Genomic DNA, 22,421 nt, shown 5'->3' with positions numbered 1-22,421 from the left:
CAAAGACAAATTAACACATATTAGAAAACATATTTCACATAAATCAGAAGAGCACACAGGGAATAAAAAATGAGTTTGAATGACTGGCATTTAAACTGCACCCAAGACAAAAGCAGCTGAGAACATTGTAATCTGCAACTAAAAACACGTTGTAGGAAGAAAAACTTAAGACACTGCCAGCATTACCACAGCTGTGGAAGAGACAATATGAACATCAGCTGGAACACAGAATGCTTGGACAATGAGAGAAAAATTGTAACTACCACAAAATTATTAGATAACAAGTTATTACTGTGTATGCTGGTTATTCCAGAATGCAGAGTCACAAAGATATAAGAATAAATTAGTCTGTTGACAAAATTATTTGCCCTTGCCCTTTTAAAGTAGGATACAGATTATTAATATTCTTGACAAACAATAGAATGCATAAGCTTTCCAGGAGAAAGTCTGCATAACCAAATGAACACAGCAACTGTAAATCTTAACCATCAAAAGTTAGCTCAAAGGTTGCCTGATACAGAGAGAACTCTAGCATCAGAATGCAGAAGCTGCCCACATTCCCAAAGTTTGATGAAAAGCAGAATACGACAAGGAAGCAAAACAAATTGTTGTCTTCTAGGCACTGAAGTGCTTGCTACTTGTAGATATTACAGAGAATGGGGGAAGAAGAATCTATTATTCATCACTGATTCTTTTGCTTCTGCAATCTCTTTACAAGTCTATTTTTGTAGGGGGACAAGGAAGGGAATGAATGTTTTCTGAATGTTAAGATCTTTCTACTTCCTTATTCACAGCTACTCAAAATAAAAAAGAACTTGGCCCAGTTACACATTTAGTGTTTTATTTCAGTACCTAATTTTTTAAAACAAAAAGGACATACTGTGGGATGCCACTAAATACAGACATAAAAAAACCTATTGCATTTCATACATGGTAGAGCACATCCTCTAGATCACATTTAAAACCAGTTCTTTCAGTATGAGTAATAACTATGCATCTATTGTCCTTCTCATTCAATAGGAAGACTACTGAACTAGCCATCCTGATTTGTCCAGTATTTCAAATATTTAAGCTTTAATGTTTAACATTAAAGTCTCTAGCAAATGAATATTTGGGATAGAATCACATCCGGATTTATAATATTTAACTGTGCCCCACAAAAAAAGTAAAGGTAACCTGAAAGTATGGCAAACAAGATGCATTTGTGTAAGCAAAATTCACAGCACTAATGAGCATTAAACACTTCAGTTATATAGGAGATACCACTACCTACCACTACCATGCTCCATACATGGGTAACTTACATCCCAAAAGCAATTTGTTCCTAAATTCTTAAAAAGAGGCAAATGTGTAAATGTCATACATTTCAAACATCTGCAGAAGTCTTCATGGAATCCTAATCCTGTTCCCTATTATTTTCTAGCTATGTAACAGTCTGCTATTCTACAGTTTGCATGCTGTAGATTCCCAAGTGGAAAATCTTTATAATTATTTTTTCAAGAAAACACATTCTCCTGGAGATCTTGCATCTCATCGAATCAAATAGCTTAGCTTCTTCTAGAGATAAAATTGTGTTTTATTTTACCACTGATGCTGTTCAGCTATATCTGCTAATACAGTATTCAAGACATACACGATCCAACATGCCCTAGAGAGTGAGAATGACAAGCTGGTTATTTAAACACACATTTTCTGCAGTCTGTCCTAGTAAGAAGCCTGATTTGACTTTGATGCTGGAAAGAGAAAGACCCTAAAGACTTCTCCCTCTTCCAGAGGCAGGCTTTCTCCTAAGGACACCTTGACCAGCACGGCACTTCATACATGCTTTGCTCCCTGCTACAAGACAGTTACCACTTTTATAACAGAAAAATAAGAATGGTCAGAACTCACTGCAACAGTCATGGCTGCAGGAAAGACAAAACAAACATTAGCTCAGAAAAGCAATATGGTGTTCATTCAACTAAATATTCTGCCTATTCCAAGAAAGCTGATTAATTTATTCCTGAATTTCAAGGGCTTTTTGAAAAAAAAATATAAAGGTGAAGAAATTAGCATTGGTCTGGTGGCATGTCCCCAGATAGGGGGAAAATACAGTCAACACTGAGCATACTGGAGAGGAGACAAGGAAACAGTTCTACAAAAATGAACAAGTGTTTACAGAATTCTTCCTCATGACAGTATCTTTTCTACTGCTTCAAAAAGCTCCAAGATTTTATTCAAGAAAATGATTGTGTTATTACAAAGATCATGCTGTTAAATTTTACACTTAAGAACACTTTCCTATTTATTACACTCAATTACTCTCAAATATTTATTGTCATTAATTCAGACAACCTTTGCAATGGCAGCAAAAGCTACAGAATTTTCAAAACAGTGTCTCAAGTAGCTTTTTTAGCATATGAAATTATAGCAGCTTTTGGATTTAAGGATTAATGGAAAGCCTCACAAAAACCCAGAAGCCAATATTAAATCTCTCTTCACTTGAGGGAAAAAAAAAAAAAAAAAAAAAAAGCTCAAGTTTCCTAGATAATTGACAAAGGCTAAGAGCACACAGTTACCATCACCTGGCAGACAAACTCTGAAGTATGGGAGTAACTGATGCTTTCCCCTGCGTCTTGCAGTAACATCAGTTATACCCCAGCTCTTTCGGTAAGAAAGGTGGACTAATAGGAAATACACAGTGTTAATACTGGACATAAAGATACACAGACTGAAGACATGAGGGAATCCTGTCAACATGAATAAACACAAACACACCAACAGGAACTCCAAAAGAAGCTAACAAGTACATTTGTAAGCAACCTTTTGCTTCTCTAGTGAGTTCAAAAAGATGCCCTGATACAGGATCATCTATTTAATAGGAACAGCAATAAACAGTCTTTGTAGAATGACACTTACATGCCTCAGTCAAATCTCAAAGGATAAACCAGCTTGAAAAACGCAAGTACAAATTCTAGAGTGGTAAAAAGAATTCCAAACAAATTCAGCATCCGTTCTTTGCTTCTTGAGTAAGTTAGTCCATCACTCTAATTTCCAAATGCCTTCAAATAAATTTGTGTAGTCACATAACTATTGAAAATTTATAAAAATTCACACTAAGCTAGACAAAACTTCACTTAAACTAATTTGCCAGACAACAGATTAAACAAATTAAAGTTCAAGCGTTTATAATTCTGAAACTTTATAAAATCATCGTTAGAATCAATGTTTTTTCACTGGTTCCTGGAACATAAACAATGAAGACCATCACTGTTTGTCAGCCACAGAAAATAAATCCTAAACATGCCTTATTTCTTTAATATATATACAAATGCAACAGAATCCTACTATCCAGCTACTCTCTAGAAACTTCATAAAGAAATCCAGTTTATTCCAGACCGCTTGAACATAAATCTGTCAAGACAAAAAAAAAAAAAAAGAACAACCAACTAGAACATTGTTTTCTCACAACACCATCATACTACAACTGCCACATGAACTATATATGTTATGGGTTCAAAAGTAACTGGATCATCAGTTGCCATTTAACATAATAACAGGAATGTAAACATTAAATACAGGCATTCCAATTTATTGCTAGAATCAAGGAGGAACCAGTCAAACGATGCTATACATTTCAACCTTTCCCTAAAACTGTGTAATGGTTCTTGCAGGAGATGGGACGCCACTGTTACAGATCCCCAGAAGTTCTTAAAGATAAGATGGCTGAATTGCTCTTTAAAGTGCCAGCATTAGTTGGTAATTGATGAGGTAGGTAGGTTTTCTGTTTATACCCCCCTTCTGCTTCCCCCCCCCCCTTTTTTTTTTTAAATCACAAGTCTCAAAAGCTTCACGTCTCATACAGATTCAACATAAAGAATTTACCATGCCATTTGCTCCTGTTATGTTTACAGGAAAAAGAGGATGAGAAATAGGACATTACAGAACACAATTCTGTTTTTTAGCAGATTTTGCTCTGTGCATTTCTCTAAGAAACAGACCAGTTCCCTCCATACTCATCTTAAGCCTGTTGAGCAATCAGGTTTTACAAATTTTACCTTCAGGCCTCTTTCGAACCTTTCCTGAATGTTTCCCAAGATACATAAACTAATTTAAATCCTCACACCTATGCATCTATTTGCATTCCAATGCAATGAAGGAAATCAGCTTCCCATCAAATTTATCCAATCACGGCACAAACCTTTTGCTCAAAACAGTTCTAAATTTAATCATAGCTTAGCACTTGGGGTAAAAGGCAGATATTGGAGAATTCACTTTTCTACAAAATATTTTCATGCAAAAGAACATCATTCACTTTGCATACGAACATCTACGCTGTAATCACATTTTTCCAAAAAGAATCTGAGGTACAGGAGAGAGCCTGAATTCCCCCGTGTAGATGTCATCCTCTGTTCAACAGTCATGACGTTTCCTCAAGAGATGGAGGAAGTCGCCATTCAATTGAGTCTTGAAGGCCTGTGGATACCCCAATCCCTTCGCTGTTGGTTATTAAGCTCCCCTGAGTTCATTATGTTGGGAATTTTCATTTTTATTCTGACATAAGCCAAAACATCCTCCAAACCCCAAAGTGTAATTGGGAAGGTGTTTTTTTCCCTCACCAATATTTATGCAGATTATCATTATTAATGGAATGTACCACTACCTTTCCAAAATAACATCCAAATATTTCTGCTCTGTAAGAATCAGGTGTTAAAATACTACAGTAACTTGCTGTTTTGACATTTGCTTTCCCTTCTCTTAAGCCTCTCTGCACAATACAAATTCTGATGTGGAAGAGTCTTTTCTAGATTTCTTTTTCTCCTACTCGCACAAGTAGTTAGACAGAACTCTAAATGTTTTACATTTATGTGCAGGAACATGTTTTTTTGTTGTTGTTGTTGTGTTGTTGTTTATTTTTTTTAAATGCAGAGAGGCCTAAGACACTGTTTTGACAGCAAGCATTTAACCTGACATAGAAACTAATTCTGCAAAACTTCTGGTCTTTCAGGGCAAGACACTAATTTAAACTCTCATCTCAGAATTAAAATTCTGTGATGTGCAAGCCATCACTCAGGACTACGCAAGTCCCTTCCCCTTGCAAGATCTGGGGAGGTTTGTTGCATTACAGCTTTCACTGTACAGGTAGCTTCAAATTCTCTATTATGTCACCCACATCTCCACATTATGGAAACTTTCCTAGGGTTACAATTCATACCTGCAGAAAATGATAGGTAAGGCTGGTCCTGAACCCTGAAAATTAACCAAAGTTACAATTCATGTTCTACATCAAATTAATCATTATTGCTTCTCTACGTTTTACAACCACATCTAGGTTCTGCATAAAGTGCAGATTGAGAAGACATAGATGACTGAAGGTTTTGCTGTTGCTGAGAAGTTTCTTTAGGCATTTCTGGTGGGTATATTACATATGTAAGAGGAAAGAACCTTTTGAATTAAGAACACAGAGAAGCTCCTGGGAAGCAAACATGCTATTTGGTGTACACATCTCCCGTGCTCTCAAGTTTCAGTCTGAAAGTTTTGAATTTCAGTATTCCAAGGTGACCTAGCCAGAGGAGACAAAGCATCATCAGAACTTCAGGTTGTATGTCCTGAGTCAGAAAAAGCAACAGCAGTGAACATTCTCACATGTACATTATCTCACAAGATAAAGGAAATCTTGTGATATCCTTCAAATCCAAGTAACTTTTAATTCCAACTGAATTTTTCAATTCCAAGTCAAGTGTAACTGGTGTCCACAAAACATGGAAACTGATAGAAATTGTTATCCCATTTAAAATTTCACATTAGAATTATGATCATAATATTTCATTTACTTCGGTATTAGGCTTTCATAAATCAAATTTTGATCCCACATTATTTTTCTTCAATAATTAACTGTGCTTCTGTTAGAATTAAAGTATGTATTAGCAGCTATCCAGCACACCCTTGCAAAACAGCTGTTTACTTTGAAGTGTGCAATGTCATGTTTATGAAACACATATAATTATCTTCAGAGAGACAAGTCAACAAGGAAAAACTGTGAGACACTGATGCAAATTCACAACTACTTATTTCTTCCTTAATACAGCACAAAGGACTGCAAAAACTGAAATGGCACCTAAGTCATTTAGCACACAAATTTTTTTTTTACATCTGTAAATTACCAGTTTTACTCACTACTGGAATCATTTACGCTGGAAATTTCAAGTCAATAAATGCAAGATCATTACATTTTTTTTTCACAAAAGAACAATGCACGAAAGAGATGGATAATTTCAAATTGCATAGGACTTCCTTAACTCTCTACTAGTTCTTGAATAGTGTCTCTTTTATTTAATGGATAAAATGGCACAAGTCAAAGAACAGACACCTGTTTATAAAAAAAAAAGAATTTGCTTAAAATACGTATGATACTGGTTTGTTTTCACAACCAAACACAAACAGTATCATGCTTACATGATGAATGTGACAGAAAAACTGAGAGAAGGAGGCAGGGCCATGAATTAAGAAAATTGCCAGGAACACTTACCTACACTCACAGTTTACACATGGAATACAGGGGAGCAATCAGAGAGAGGAAAACGAAGGTATTAAAGAGACCCAAGCTTATTCAAGGTACTTAAAAGGAATTAAGCTGTTAAAAACAAAAAACTGAGTATAGTTCTCAAAAAAGTTATAAATGATCATGAAAATAATGAACATAAATCTACAATTTTCATAAAATCCAAATATTTAAAACCCCAGTGTTTATATTTTAGTATGACATAAACAGCATGCATTTTACCAGGCTTTAACATTTAACATTGCAGACTTAAGAGGTGCTTCTAACTTTGCAATGTTCCCACAGCCTGCATGACTACAAGGACTGAACCCTGCTTGTTGTACTGTGTTAGATGCTGCCCTCTGCTGTCTGTGGCTCTCCCACACAGCACGGTTAGGATGCACAAGCTTTGTAATTCAGTTGACTTTTTTCCCTTTTCACTTTACATACTACCTAACTTTATTCAAACTGTGCATGTGCAGGTAAACAATCTTCTCCTGGAGCTACTCTTCGGTGCTCATCAGAAGTTGGACTTGGCCTTATTATGACACTATTACTATTCCAGTCCATCTTTCTAATCTGCTAGCCTTAAACTGCCTGTTCTGATTAAAACCTTGAAGTTTCCAGTTCTTTCCATCATTTTAACTTCTCGAGCCAGAAGCACTTTTCAGCTAAATTAATTCCCGTCTAATAGCAGTGGGCAGCATAATCTCAAGGATGTCCTGCTTGACCCATTCTCCCCAACAACTTCAAGAATACCATACAAGACCTCCTGATCCAAGAATGTATCATCAGCATCACGCAGTTTCTTTATCCTATCTCAAGTCTTTAACCAGAACTCATTCAACAGGGTCTCTAAGGATATACTACACTTGCATTTCAAGGTAATGAAACTCTCCTCCAGTATTAAGTTTCAACAGCTTAGATAAATGCTAAGTATTTAAGTTACTGGTCTAACAAAAGAAGTTCTCATTATTCACCAACTTCATGTTAGTCATGGCCTATACATTTTTGAATGGGTCAAGAGGTTATGAACACAACACTGGAGTAACAGCACCCATCTGCTCATTCACTAATGACGATGACTATTTCACTACATAAATGAATTCTGAAGTTGAACTATGATGCTTTATGAACTGGAAAACACTATCCAATACAGAGTAGGGTTACTTTTTAATGATTAAGATGAGTCGTATGTAAGCTTTTAAATCCTCACAAAAAAAAAGTAATACAAGTTATTATAAGAAAGTTTACAGCCATCTGAATTATAAAAGACTCAATGAGACAACTATTCCATAGTTTGTTTTAAAGCCGGTCTGTTCTCTAACAGATTAGGTCCATTCGAGAGCACAAAATCCAGCTTCCTGAACTCTCTATACAAATGGCAAAAGCATACTATGAAAGAAAGGATGGGCAAACCCATATACACCATATGAAGTTCTTTGTATCTTATGGCACAACTGTATTTAAGTGTAACTGACAAATGTTGACAACAGTCTTTTCTTTTTGTTTTGTGTTAAAACAAAGCTGATGAAACTGTAAGTGTCCACCCCTTAAAACATTTTCCAATTCCACTATCCACAAATGGAGGCATAACTTTCCGATTATGTAAATTTGACCCAAAAAAAATCACATTTTGTGGGAAGTGTTTCTGTTAACTTTTACTTTCAACATCTCCTTGCAAACAAACCTTGCAAAAAAAGACAATGCCCTTTTCTCCTCTATTTTTTTTAGTAATATTCAACAACATTGAAAATAGCTGCGCTGTTTTTTTGTTTGTTTTTGCTTTTATTTGTAGCAGTTCTATGGGTAAACTGAGGAGTTAATACTCTGCGATGGAGTGGCCTCCCCGACACAGTCTTGCCAATACATACTTATCATTCAGTTGCTGTTTTCCAGAAAAATCATACCAGGACAGCATCTGTCCATTCTCCTTATATATCAGCCATAATGAGGTAAGCATTTTTTGAAGTGTCAACAATCACAGCAATGAATATATGTTTTTACTAATAATCTGGGCTCAGATTAGTGTTGCTCTCTACTTTACAGAAGGTCTGGAGCACAGCTGTATGTACACCAATCTTTGGTGAAGAGCTTCTATTAGATTAAATCCATCACTACAACATGCAAATGTTGCAAATGATACCTTGCTTAGGTGGTATCATACTGCTCTCCCTACTAGGATTGTTAATTTCTTTAACAGGATAACATGCCATTCAGATCCATTTCCCTTAATTAGCTGTACTGCAGACCTAGAACTTCAACCCATCAGTAAGGGTATTTCTACTGAAATTTTAATAAAAACTGGTATCGCTCACACTAATCATCTCTTTATGCTGTCATTTTTTTCCCAGTAACTTATAACTCTAAGGTTTAAAGAGCTTCTATTAACAGTGCAGAGCAATAGCACCTTCCCAAAAATAGAATTCAAGCCCAATTATTACTCAGAATTTTTTTTTTTTTTTTAACTAGTAACAGTTCAGACAGCTATTAAATGTAACTCAGATACACCTTTTTCCCTGTTCACTTTGTAAAAGTGGCAGTCATACAGGAGGTTCTCAAAATTAAAGAAATGGGATTATAAAATCACAGAATTGACAAATGGCCTCTGGGCATACAGAGTACTTACAGTAGTAATTAATTTTTAGTGTGACCAGATTTTGAAACTGACTGTGGAATTCTGGAAGCTGCTTCTAACTTCCTCTGTTCCAATACAGCAATTTTAGTCACAAATGAAACAAAACTTAGCATTCAGTCCAAAACTAAAACTACTTCAACACACGTTAAAACGTGTATCTATACAACAGCTTAGCAAGAGCTTAACAGGGGTGTAACACAGCCCTGATCCAAGCAGGACAGGGCAGGCTGCTCTACCATAACACCATCTAACAAGCAAGAAGCTTCAGTCAGGCCTCCCACATTTCTATCAGCAACAAAAGCGTGGCCTTGGAGAGCTGTCCCCTGCTTGTCAGACTGCACTGAGCATGGAGCATTCACAGCAGCCATTTCTCCAGTTCTTCTAGACACCAACAATGGTCTCCCAACTGAGCAGTAACATTAACAAAACCCAAAATGGCCATGAAGTTGCATAGTGTAACACTCGTTCCTGTAGATCGGTACTGGTATGCATTTAAGCAGGTTCTGCACATAAACAGGCAAGGTATGTTCCTCCTGGGCCAGTCAATTCTGGAAGTGTTTTAACGTTATCCTTGATTACCTGAAGTACCAGGAAGAGGCATCATTTCAAGATTAACACAATTAAAAACGAACAAAGGCACTGGGACATGGGTAATATATGCACAACAATGTAGTTTACAACAGTAGTTTCAACCCACGCTGTAAGAGTTGTTGAATCTTATCCATTTGGTTTTTATAATAGGAAGTATCTTTACAGGCTTGAATGTTTTCCTCACACATACAAGACCATGTGTACCTGTGATTTCACAAACAGGCCTGTATTCATATTTAGTCAAAACTGTTACCAAATGTAAGTTGTAAATACAGCAGCAAAACATGAGAATACTACGTCAAGAGAAAACAATTTAAAGTTAAAACTACATTGAGGCTGGAGTTCTGGGCAACAAAGCAAAGTAATTGTACGTGCAGTAAGTGCAAGAAAAAATAAATTACTACAGGGCAGATCCAATACCTGCACCGACAGTGGTACTGTAGATCATTAGTTACAAGGCATTTCTTACCCAGTGCTACAGAAGATAATTGAAACTGTGATGACACTAGCTCCTTCCTCTCTCTTACCCAGAGACATTCTTTTTTCCATTACAAGGGTTATTCTTTCCATGGGTGACCTCTTAGACATTTTACATGTTACATGAATGTTTGAGCAACCAAACTCTGCTTAGAGCTTTTTTATTTAAAAAAAAAAAAAAACAACTTTAATATTAAAATACATTTATATTTTATAGTATCTTAAAACAGCAGCTACATGCAAAGTTGTAAGTGAATTAAATTTTAAATTCCTAATGAATTTTAATAGTGTCCTTTTGAAATGTAAATAATTTAGTATTTTCACAAGCTAAAACCTATTTTTTTGTATTTTATGCTGCAATTAAAAGACCTATAATTTATTACTCTAGCATCATTCAGCTTTTACTTATTAAGAATCACTCCTCCTCCAAATTAGGAAGAGCTGTACAAAAAAAACATTCAACAAGCTGTTGCTGATGGCACAAGGGAAGCTACTATGAATTCATTTTGCAATTCCAGATGCTAAGTTAAAAAAATAAGTATGTGTACATGGCTATATATGAGTTAACATGCAGTTCCTATAGCTGACCTGAGGACTCAACTGAGAGAAATTCTATGAGGTCCATGCTCTACTGGAAACAGAGTTGGTACTAGAGCATGCCTAAATTACTCCTGCAATGCCCAAGAAGGAAAATGACAAAATGCTCTCTCTCTACTTATTTTTCTCTCTCCAGTTAGGGCAACTTTTATGTGGGCATTGCTGCCACCACATGGCCAAACAGCTGAACTTTGCATTTTGCAGATAATGCACTGCTCAACAGGCTACCGCCCTACATTACAAGAAGCCCTCTTTTTTCAGCTTTGTGTTCCAACCTCTCAAAGTCCAACCATTGCCACTGATCTCCCAAATTGCTTCTACCTAACAGAAGAATTAGAAAGAACTCATAGTATACTGAACCCACTGACAGCCTCTTCTTATCACAGAACACCAGCTATAGAAACAATTACATGAAACATTCACAAACACAACAAAATGTTACAAGCGCCACTTCAGTTCACTGCTAAGAAAACATAAAAGTCCTACAGATGTTCAATACACCTGGAACTGGTGTGTCACGAAAGGCTGCAACAGTTCTTTTCTGGAAACACCCTCCTTAAAACATCTTCTCAGAAATCAGACTACTTTGAGAAAGTTAGACTGAGCACTTTGTCCTAATACCTGCAGAGGTTTAGTAATCTGAGCAGCTTACTCATACTGAACCTATATTGTGAGTTTATTTGGAATTAAGTTTAACTTCTCACAGACCACAAAGCAGGAGTCTACATTCATTCCTGTTTAGTAGCTCTTATGAACAGTAGCTTGCTTCATTATTTAAGTTTTAAAATATTTACCTGTTAAGAATTGTTTAGTTCTGCTGCACCTCACTTGGTAAACTCTTTTAAACAAGTGCCAAAGATACCACAGAAATATCAGCACATGCCACAGTAGTGGGATAACTAATAATAATTAGTTCAATAATCAATAATTATTATTAATTATTAATAGTATTAATAATATTGTTAATAATAATTATGATAATGGTTTAGCTCCATACATTTTGAAATAAGGCTTTATAGGTACAAGTAACTCAAGAGCCCTCTTGTAGACTTTGACCCTGACTTCCACACATTTAAAATATTCAACGTTTAAAATAACCTAGAAAATGAGCCAGTTGTCAGTAAGTACTACTTCAGTACCTTCATCTTTTCCTTAGATAATCAAATATACAAGTTAGTTACGCAGCTTATGAACCTATATGCAAGCAGATCTGTCACTTTTCATTTGCACAACCATTTCACCTATAAGTTTCCAAAAGGGAGTGGGGAAAAATAATCATATAACATACGATGATATGTACCATGCATCATTTTGACAAGGCCAGGAAGAAAGTCAAAATGCCCAAAGGCTACCTTGAAAAGGCTGTGAAGGAGCGCATAAAAGAACAGCTCAGTCAAGTCAATTAAAATTTAAGGGAATTAAACAGTTCCCGCCTTCCCTTGCATACAAGTCAAGAAAGAGGTGAATACACTCACCTTTTTTGCTCTTTGTGCTATATTAGGTGTTCTAGTGAGAAGCTTTTCAATCAGATATTCTCTATTCTGCAAGACCAACATTTCATAAGTTAAAAATCAATACAAGGAAAGAAGAAAAATCATGTAGATTTTAAGGCAGAGCAAAATTTACTTGTAGGGTTAAACGTTTTACCTTGGCTTTCTGGAAAAATTTGCATTTTAAAAGTTCTGCTGCTGTGGGCCTGAAAGATCAATAATAAATTAGAACAGAAAACAAAGACCCCTCTCAGTGAATACAGTACAGGACGTTAGTTAAATGGTACGTCTCTAATACTTTTGAATTAGTACTGTATGAATGGGGAAATGAATGGCAATAGCTACTGAATTAATTCATACATACTTACCGCGCATGAAAAAAACGTTTCCCTATGGCAAAGATACAAAAAAAAAAAAAAAAAACCACCACCACACAAAAAATCAGTATCTAGGTCATCAATTTTCACCCTCTTTCTTTCAATGCAAATATATTTTACCCTTAATACAAAGGGACAAAAAAGAAAAAGTCAAGTAAAACATGCTTCCCCAAGTGACTCCATGAATGCAACTAAACTTTCCTCCACAGCAATGAAAGGGTCCATTTTCCAAACAGTAACATCACACCCGCTAATTGCATTCTTTCTTTAGTGATTCAAGCAGGTATTCACAAGAAACCATACTGACACTATTAATTTGATGCAAAAACCAAAGAACCATGAGGAGCATCATCCAACTAAACAAATACCAATTCAACAGTTGTAAGGTCAAAACCTACACATTTCACGTTTACTTGCAGTTCTGTTAAAGTCTATTTCTTCCAATCATCTTCAAGTTTATATTTTTGAAGTTTCCAACAGATTTTCATAATCTTACAGCTACTGAAATGATTCCAATAAAGGGATTTGTCCCCCTAGCTTCAGGGATCTAAAGCTACACATCCAGACAAAGCCATATTGTGGTACTGAAGCAGACTCTGGAAAGAAAGAGAAGCATCTCTTGGGATGAAATAAAATCCTTCAGGTATGGGGTTTTGTTTTGTTCTTTTAATCCTTTCTACTAGGAACCGAGGCCCCTACTCAATGCTGATTTCAATATGGCTAAATCTAGGGGAGCTAGAATCTCGAAGATTCATAATTTCCAAATGAACAGAAGCAACATCTGCTGTGGATTTTCATTTGACTTACAGCAATAGAGTGGATACAGCTTAGGTTAGATAAGACAGTGGAAAGTTTCCACATGGAAGAAAAGAACAAAAAATCTGAACTAGTTAATTTCTCAGGGGACACATCTGAAGAGGAAGTGAAGAAAAACAGGAATGTATCCCAGCTCGCTCCTGCTAGAAATAATGAAACTATTCCTGTCATCAACAAAAAGCATTCAATTTAGACATAAGACAGTAGTTCCACAGAGCACTTATTTTTCTCCCACTCCAAAGCACCACTCTAAAATAATGGAGTTCTTAGTGGTGATACTGTGAAAACCACCAAGCTTAGCTGTAATTCACACAAACCTTGGAAGGGCAAAATGGAAGGGGAACCTTTTAAAAATCAGTTTCTGCATCGAGTTTTCAAGTTCAACCTCAAATCAACTTTAAACTTTAAGACAAATCTTTGTGACCCAGCACTATTCTCTCTCAACAGGGATATGCGCAATTAAAAGCCAGATTCTTGGTAAGGTCTTATCCAAACTAGTGTTCATTGCTCCACCATTATTTATACCAGACACTTCTGAACAGGTCTGAAAGTGCTTTCTTGGCCTGTTATCCACACACACTTAGGAGTGAATTACAGCCGAGGACTGTAACCTACACACTTTGCACTGAGGAGGGAAATACATACAGAAGCCCAAAAGAAAAACATCATGGCCTGAGAGACAACAGTGCAATACCAGCCACAGAATTTGCCAGAAAAAGCAAGTCTCCCACAGTTGACACAATGACTATGGAAGTATCTCTAATGCAAAACTAACTTCCAACTGTGAAGAAACTAAATGTACCAATAACCCCACAACATAAGGACGCTCTCTATCAAGTTAAGAGTAACTGACGCATAGATCTCACCACCTATACGCTGGGCTAGTTGTTCAGTTCAGATCAATCTAGAGCATGAAAATACTGTATGTGTTAGAACACTACTGTTTCAACACTGGTATCAGGTAACTCTTAGCATTGTATATTCAAGGAGAGGAGGAAAGCTATTTTAATTATGTACTTGTGTTTTCCTATTCATTTAATTTTTCCCTGAAAATTGCTGAACATAGGAAACTTAAAAGAAACTTCAGAGAAGAGAATCATAGAACGGTTTGGGTTGGAACGGACCTTTAAAGTTCATCTAGTTCCAAACCCACTGGCATGGACAGGGGATACCTTCCACAAGGTCAGGTTGCTTATGACCTTGAACACTTCCAAAGAGGGAGCATCCACTTCTCTGGACAAAGATTATACTTGATTATCCAGCTTGATTTGCCAGAACAACATTTCATTCTGATCCATAAGCAGCCAGCAAATTGCAGTGCTAAGCTTAAAGAATTAGGACTTGATACTAAGACCACCAACTGGAAGGAACTGGGGAATCTGAAAATAGTACACAAATGACCTTTCAGTCAAAGCAGAATTTGAAGGATTTCAAGAATAAAGATCTTAACATGCAATTATTATTTTTTTTCTTAATTATAATTTATGTCTAGTATTCCAGTATTGCTGTTGTTACCCTTGAAATTTGACTTGCTTCATACCTTGGACTTAATGCTTGTGGAACATCAGCAAATGAAAAACATACAATAACGGACCTAATCACACTACTCAGTCAGAATTGCTGTTTCGGACCATAATCTTTTTTTTCCCCCAGAAATGTCAGCTGTGAAAGTTTTAGAAAAGTGCTATATTGAACACCCTCAGGAAATAATGTTAATTAGAATGTGCCTCCTCCACCTCTTCAGCAAGACACCTACGAAAACAGGTCTGCATAAAAACGAATAAAGGATAAATAAATGAATTGCTCTGGGAACCGGAAACCTCAGCAATAATTCTGAAATAAATGTTTAACATTTTCATTGTCTTGGCTACCCCATTCAAAAAATACAGCAAGAAGAATCAAAACACAAAGATAATTGCCTACAGTAACATGAGGATCTCTAAACATGCTCAGAGCATCCCACTTCAAATTACAAAAATCTCTCTTAATAAGTAATTTTCTCTGGAGATATTAAAGTTAAAAGGCAATACAAAGCTCAAGACTTTTTTTTTTTTAATTATTATTGTACAGGCCAAGAGGTCATAATGTTTGGTCACCAATAGCTCTGTTTGATCAACTTGAACAGTCATGTTAGATTATGGAAAACAAAGATTTATATCCTGCCTCCAATGAGAAATTAAGATATAGAGCAAGGAATTTTGTTTGATCAGAACAGCATATTTAAATATAATCAAATTAGGTTAAAAAGCTAGAATAAAGCTAGTGACAATTCAGAGGCAATTTCTTCTCCCCACATGAAGATACTGAAGGTTAGTATTACAAAACTCAAATCATATGCTTAAAGGTGATGTTTAAATACTGGAACCCTAAATAGTCTGTACATTTAAAAAAAGTAATTCCACTGTGTGTGGCAATAATGACTTACCTTTTGGAAGGATCTTTTTGAAGGCATAATGAAATCAACTTTCTAAAGGATTTGCCATACTTTTTCATCATCTCCTTGTCCTCTACACCTGTCTCTAAAGTAGGAGGATCATTTTGCAACGTCAGCATTAACACCTACAGTAAAACCCAAGAAAAGGTACTGTAAGCAAAAACAATTCAAAACATGCAGAAATAAAAAGAATAAATATTCTTCAGATATTTAGATATCTTGATTTACTACTAAAACAAAGAAGTAGTGCTGACCATCACAACAGCATTTCTATGCAATCCTCAGAACAACGAACGGTATAACTGATAAAAAATATACATTAAAAATAAAGAATATATACACCACTTTAAAATTCCCCAAATAGATGAAAACAAGTGGTCAGAATACTTAAAATGTTGTGCCCAGGTGTTGCATCCTTGGACTGCGGACTTGTGAGAATAATGTGAACACACAAGTGAAACAGAAAAAGAGGAATAGTAAGCAAGGTTGCTGCAATCAACATTTCTACTGCACAGATCAAAAAAATACACACTTTGGTGAAACACTGCAACATTTAAAGTATTTCAGACATAAATGTAGATCTTATGCCTTAATAAAAAATATATTTTCTAGGATGTTGTAATAATAATAAAAAACATTTATTCCTTTATCAGCTATATTAGACACTATATTTCTTTTCAGAAATACTGCTGTGTACAGCAGTTGCTATAAATTTAAGCATCTTAACACTATATAGGATGGTGTATCTTCCCAGTTCTGAACTTTAAAAATTTTTAATTACTCTACGAAAAATAAACATCAGCCACAAGCTTCCCCCCTTTCTCCCAGCTTTTTTTTTTCTCCCAGTAGGCTTTCCTACTACGCTACAAGCTCTTCTTCAAGCAAAGGCACAAAACTCATTTCCAGAAAGCCCTTGGTTACTACCATTATTTTATCAGAATTAGTGAAAAATACATAACAAATCACTTAAATGCCCAAATTGAGGAGACACTTTTTCAGAAAACCTCTATATCACCCTATTTTAAAAGCACAAAAACATAATCAGAAAGACAGAAGAAATCACAAAGAATGTACTACATACTTTTCTACCTTCAACAGAAGTGTCTTGTTTATTCTTTTTATTTCCTCAAAAGTGAATGAAGCAACCCATCTTAAGTGCTAATAACAAAGGCCCAAAAGCCCAGTTTCATAGGTCTGTGCCTTGCACACCAATGCTCTCACACAGCTGCCTACACACCATCACCACCACCACCCACATTCAGCATCCACAAAGTTGCTCTACTTGCAGTCATTTGTCAACAGAAAAAAAAAATGCAATAACCAAAGAAGTTTAAAGACAGAACAAACTGAATCCTGGAACCCTTCGGCACTAATATAAAGTGACAGTTACTTTCATAGGAGGATATTTGTGATAAGGTGCTGCTCCTGTTGCTAACTCAATGGCTGTTATCCCAAAACTCCACATATCAGCCTTGAAGTCATAACCTCGCACCTGGAATAGAGCCAGAAAGGAAAAACATGGTGGTGATTTCTCAAGTTACAAAAATTAAATATTATATTTTTATTTTTAAATGTTTGTAATACCTGCTCCATCACTTCAGGGGCCATCCAACATGGAGTACCAACAAACGTTTTCCTTACTTTGTTACGAGTCACATCGCCTCCTGTAGCTAAAAAAGCACTAACGCCGAAATCTGGAGAATAGGAAAGAAAAAGTTATAACCACTTGAACTACCAGTAACAAAGCTAAGGTTTCATACAGTAGAAGTGAAGTCAACTCATAAAAGTCAACTCACTTTCATAAAAGAAACTTGGGGTGCAGAATAATGAGCAGTCACAAGGGAAAGACCTAAAAGTACTTTTTGCAAACAAGAAGCCAGAAGGTAAAATCCAGGTTACAAATCAGGTATCTATTCTTCAAAGATGAAAGGAGATTTTACTTTGTCAAAGCAAAAACATGTAACAAGGAAGAATATCAGCCTTTGGACACAAAAATACTGAGCAAATTTTAAAGTCAGGTATCATTAACCAAACATCCTAAAACTGGATAACCTACAGCTGCAACTCTCCAGTTAAAAGCCAACAGGAAAACTCATATCTATTGTCCTTAAGCAAGCCTCATATCCCTTGTTCTTTTAATTTAGCCACTACTTTTTTTTTTTTTTATCACTGCCATTACCTGCTATTTGTACAGAGCCATCTTCACCCAGAAGAATGTTGCCAGCCTTCAAATCTCTAGAACGTACAAATAAGAAGTTACTTTTATGTAAGACGTAAGAAAATACATAAACTTACATTTTATGAAGAAAAAAACACATCTTCATATTACGTAGTTCCACAAGATGGTATTTGAAAATTTAAAAGGCAGGAACAGGAATTGAAGTATTACAATAAAACAGAGTGCAGAATAAACTGTATCTTTGTGTACAGCCACCCAAATTGGCCTTGGCACAAATTTAGTAGAATTCAAGGATACATTTTTAGAATAAATATTTAGGTCCAACTGTTTTACCTCCTTTTATAGATGTAACTTCACAAATGGTTTCAGAGCTTTATAGCAAGAATTAACGCTTTCTCACACTGAAATGCACCACTAATGAAAAAAAGTGAAAAAAGTTTTCTTTGATCTCCTGAGAGATCGAATGGTAAATATAGTGTTAATTTCTACTCAATTAAGTTATTAAAGCTCTGAAATAGCAACCGCATTTTCCTAGTGTACTTGGATTAAAAGTTACTTGAAACTGAATCTGTCAAAAATACACGTACTTAAATGTCAACTACCTATCCATGTAACACACTACTCATAGATAACATTTAAAAAAATATTTTCTAAAATAGAAATGTACATCCCATTCTTAATGCAGAAGATAGATAAATCTTTCATACAGAAAATGCCATGAACATTAAGAATTTGAGCAAACCTTTCCAGGATTTACTGAAAGAAATTAACACTTTGCTGTTGAAAACTAACATAACCTTCTGCCTTATACATAAAGGAGAGTACACTAAAACAACAAAACAAAATCCCTTCATTTTTGAAACATTTCCAACAGGAAAATACTGCTTAATACAGTGTTCCCCAAACTGCCACAGCTTTTACCTACAACATACATAGAGAAAAGGAATGCACATTGTATTCTTTTGAACAGGACTTCTGTGGTATTACAGTTTATAAATTAGGTATTATAAGAAGGAGAAATCTTATGTGTAATAAGGAGCTTTATCTTTAAGCTCCATTAAAAAGATACAAGGGGAATTCCCAAATCTGACCTGAAAGGGTCCTGTTATCCCTAAAAGCTAATGAATGTTCCTTCTGCAGCAGTATCAGTGTAATAGAAGACTACAAATTAAGTTTTGTGGCAGATCTTTGGAATTCCAGAGCAGAAGTCAAGTTAACTGTTCTTTATTTCTCCATTTATCTCAATTTTCTCTCTGCAAAATGAGGAAACAGTTCTTGATTTACATCAAAGGCAGCTAGCTCATTTATAAGATGAGACATTAGTAGTACATGGAAAGAACCATTACTGTGTTATATCCCTGCCACCGCCATCACCAGTTCTGTCTGCAGTGAATCTTTTGTGATTGTGAATCTTTTATGAGAACACTCCCTCATAAAGGCCAATGCTAGAAACAGAAAGCCCCTTCTTGGCATCTTCCTTAAAAGGCAAATTCACCTCAGTAAAATTAATTAGTGAGGTCAAAGTTCAGCACTTCCAATTTCCAAACAGTGGAAGCAACCTCCTGATCACTAGAACAGGTATGTATAGACCACACTGGGGGGTCTACACAATTTATACCAAGGTAGACAGTATAGAGAACATACTGAACATAATAATCACTTAGATACGTATACATCAAGATGCAGATCCATAATATCAGACCTGGCTTCATGTATGGTCATACAGAGACACCTGTAGAATTGTATTAGACACTACTAATTATCAGGAAGAAATACATTCCACATTTATGCAGCAGTGCCCAAGTGCCTAAGATAATGTGTTTACTGTGCAATACAATACACAAATATAAGCCACAGACCACAGTGCAAACTAAAAGTCAGATTAAATATCAGGAGTACCAGCAGTTACAGGAGTATATACCACAGTTTTGGCAGACTTAGTGCAGCACAGGCCTATCTTAGCTATAAAAGGGACAGACAGAATAAAGACTAAACGAGTACAAAGTATAAGTGACAAACCACAGTCAAGATTACAGCATCTGCCTGAGCAATCTAATTTAAAAATTACTGATCACATTTACAGTATGTGAAATAGGCAATACAATTTGCTTTACCAAGCAACTGCAGCTGACCAGTATCAACACCCTAAACATGCAACTTAGAAAATGCTTTTCACTGTGTACATGCTCCTACCTGTGAATTTGCCCATTCCTGTGTAGATAGTCTAAACCTTCCAAAACTTCTTTAAGAATTGTTGCTATTATGGGTTCTTCAAGGACACCATTTTTGTGCTCACCTCTATTGACAATATACTTTATTATATCAAGCATTGAACCTATATTGACGATCCAGGGAAGAAAGAAAAAGAAAAAAACATATACAGCATTATCATATTGTATTCTTGAAAGTCATTTCTTCATTCTTCCCTTGCTATTGCAATTTATATCTTCAGATAATGAGCTCTCAGAATAAAGCAAACTATTACGTTGTTCAAACGAGAAACAAAGGAATGGATTTTGTCAAGCATACCGTAACAATGATCCATTAGGAAGACCTGTTTGCTAAGCTAGAAATTCAGGACTAATCCAGATTTAGACAACAAGCACACCAAACATGTTTTTATTATCCACCTTAAATTATAGTTCACAAGTTTATGATGTAAACATGCAGCTGCAAGACGAGGACATATTCTTTGCACACAAATGACGACTACATTTCTAGTGACATGCTGGTTTACACTGAACTTCGGTTACTACTAATCTCAAGGAATTTAATAGCAGTATCTTTTTCCTGTCCAAGTATTTTTCAACACTTCACAGTACATCAGGGCCTCACTTCTGTAAGCCAGAAGCCTATTCAGTTTAGTCCCTTTTTCTTCTTTCAGAACCACATACCATTTTTGTACCGTTAACTATCACCAGAAAAACTGTAAAGGGTGTTCAGTTAGCTTAAACAGCAAAAAGGATGTGATATTTATAAGGCCTGTCCTAGGAAGAATATTCCTTGGATAAGGAATGAGAAATACCAATTATAAAATCTTTACAAAAATAGAAGGGATTTGTAACTCAAAAAAAGGCCACATTGACAGGTATCACTTAATTCTCATCATTAATTTTCCCTGAATAGCCTTAGAGAACTTTAACATAGTGATTTAGAATAAAAAATTACAGCAATTAGATTAACAGAATTTATTTCAGTAATTCTTAGTATGTAGTATCAATATACATATGTAGACTTTTTAAGCTTGTACATTACTGTTATAACATTTAGCATGTCTAGGTCCTCAAGATTCATCCTATATAGTCTCTTCTGCCTTCTCCTTACTTGGTTTAGGTCAATTACCTCAAAGAACACACATTAGAAAATTCATACAATTTCCTTGCAGCTAAACAAGTAAAACCAGTAACTTACCCCCACTTAACAGCTTCATAACCAGCCAAAGCTCATCCTTCACCACAAAAGATGTGTAATAGGTCACCACATTGGGGTGATTGCATTGACTCATTGCTTGAATTTCTTTCTGTAAGAAATACAAAGTCCAACGTAACACAGCCAGCTATTGGTTCTGCTTGCGTAAAGTGAAATTTTAATTCCAAAGTGAAATACTGTAACAGAACTGAAATATGCAAAGAATATGCCTCAAGGCATGAAAACATTTCAATTTTACCTATAGATCTACATTCAAGACAATACATTATTGCAAAGAACATGAAGGATGCTTGGCCAGGAGATACAGGCATAACTGCATCAGTTTTCTTCTGATATCAGCTGAGAAATTATGTTTAAAGTCCCAGAATGAGCAGAATAAGCCCACTCCAAGAGCTGAACGTGTGGGAATAGACTAGACAACAGAACACAAGGAGAGATTAAAACCTACTGCCTTTCCTGTTCAAAAGGGATATGAAAATACAATGGGAGCAGGAGGGAAAGAAGGAAGGAAGTGGTAGGACAAAATACACATCTACACTGGCTCTGTTTACTGTGAGATGGACAAATGGACCACAGTCATGCAAGCAAACAGCAGTAGAATAGGAAGAAGCAATGTTACTGACTGAAAGTCTGAGGAAACAATTGAGCAAAGGAGCACACAATCACTAACAGATGCACGATGATGCAGCATTACCAAGTAACACAATCTACAACACAGCTGTACACCTTAAGAATGACAACCTTGTCTCTTCTTTTCAAGTAGAGCCCTTTTCTACTTAATCTTTCACTTAACTGTTCTGTTACACCTCTCTGGCTGTTCTCATTGTTCTGCCAAACCCCAATGCCTTTAAACCTCCTTTGTATTTGAGGGTT

The 22,421-nt window shown here is 35.8% G+C and overlaps 1 protein-coding gene across 4 annotated transcripts in view; it reads right to left on the bottom strand.

Annotated features, from left to right (window-relative positions):
- Window positions 1-22,421, bottom strand: part of STK39 (serine/threonine kinase 39) — a 92,833-nt gene that overhangs the window by 46,383 nt on the left and 24,029 nt on the right. For all 4 annotated transcript variants that reach the window (XM_040561227.1, XM_040561224.1, XM_040561225.1 and 1 more), the window contains exons 3-10: window positions 21,531-21,639; window positions 20,313-20,454; window positions 18,120-18,175; window positions 17,525-17,634; window positions 17,331-17,432; window positions 15,932-16,065; window positions 12,471-12,519; window positions 12,299-12,364 (exon numbers count right to left, since the gene is read on the bottom strand). In XM_040561227.1, the coding sequence (XP_040417161.1) occupies window positions 12,299-12,364; window positions 12,471-12,519; window positions 15,932-16,065; window positions 17,331-17,432; window positions 17,525-17,634; window positions 18,120-18,175; window positions 20,313-20,454; window positions 21,531-21,639 (768 nt within the window). The remainder of the gene's footprint in view (window positions 1-12,298; window positions 12,365-12,470; window positions 12,520-15,931; window positions 16,066-17,330; window positions 17,433-17,524; window positions 17,635-18,119; window positions 18,176-20,312; window positions 20,455-21,530; window positions 21,640-22,421) is intronic.

Source organism: Cygnus olor, chromosome 6 (assembly GCF_009769625.2).
Source record: "Cygnus olor isolate bCygOlo1 chromosome 6, bCygOlo1.pri.v2, whole genome shotgun sequence".
NCBI classification, from domain to species: domain Eukaryota; kingdom Metazoa; phylum Chordata; class Aves; order Anseriformes; family Anatidae; genus Cygnus; species Cygnus olor.
This window is presented reverse-complemented; position numbering and strand designations above follow the sequence as displayed.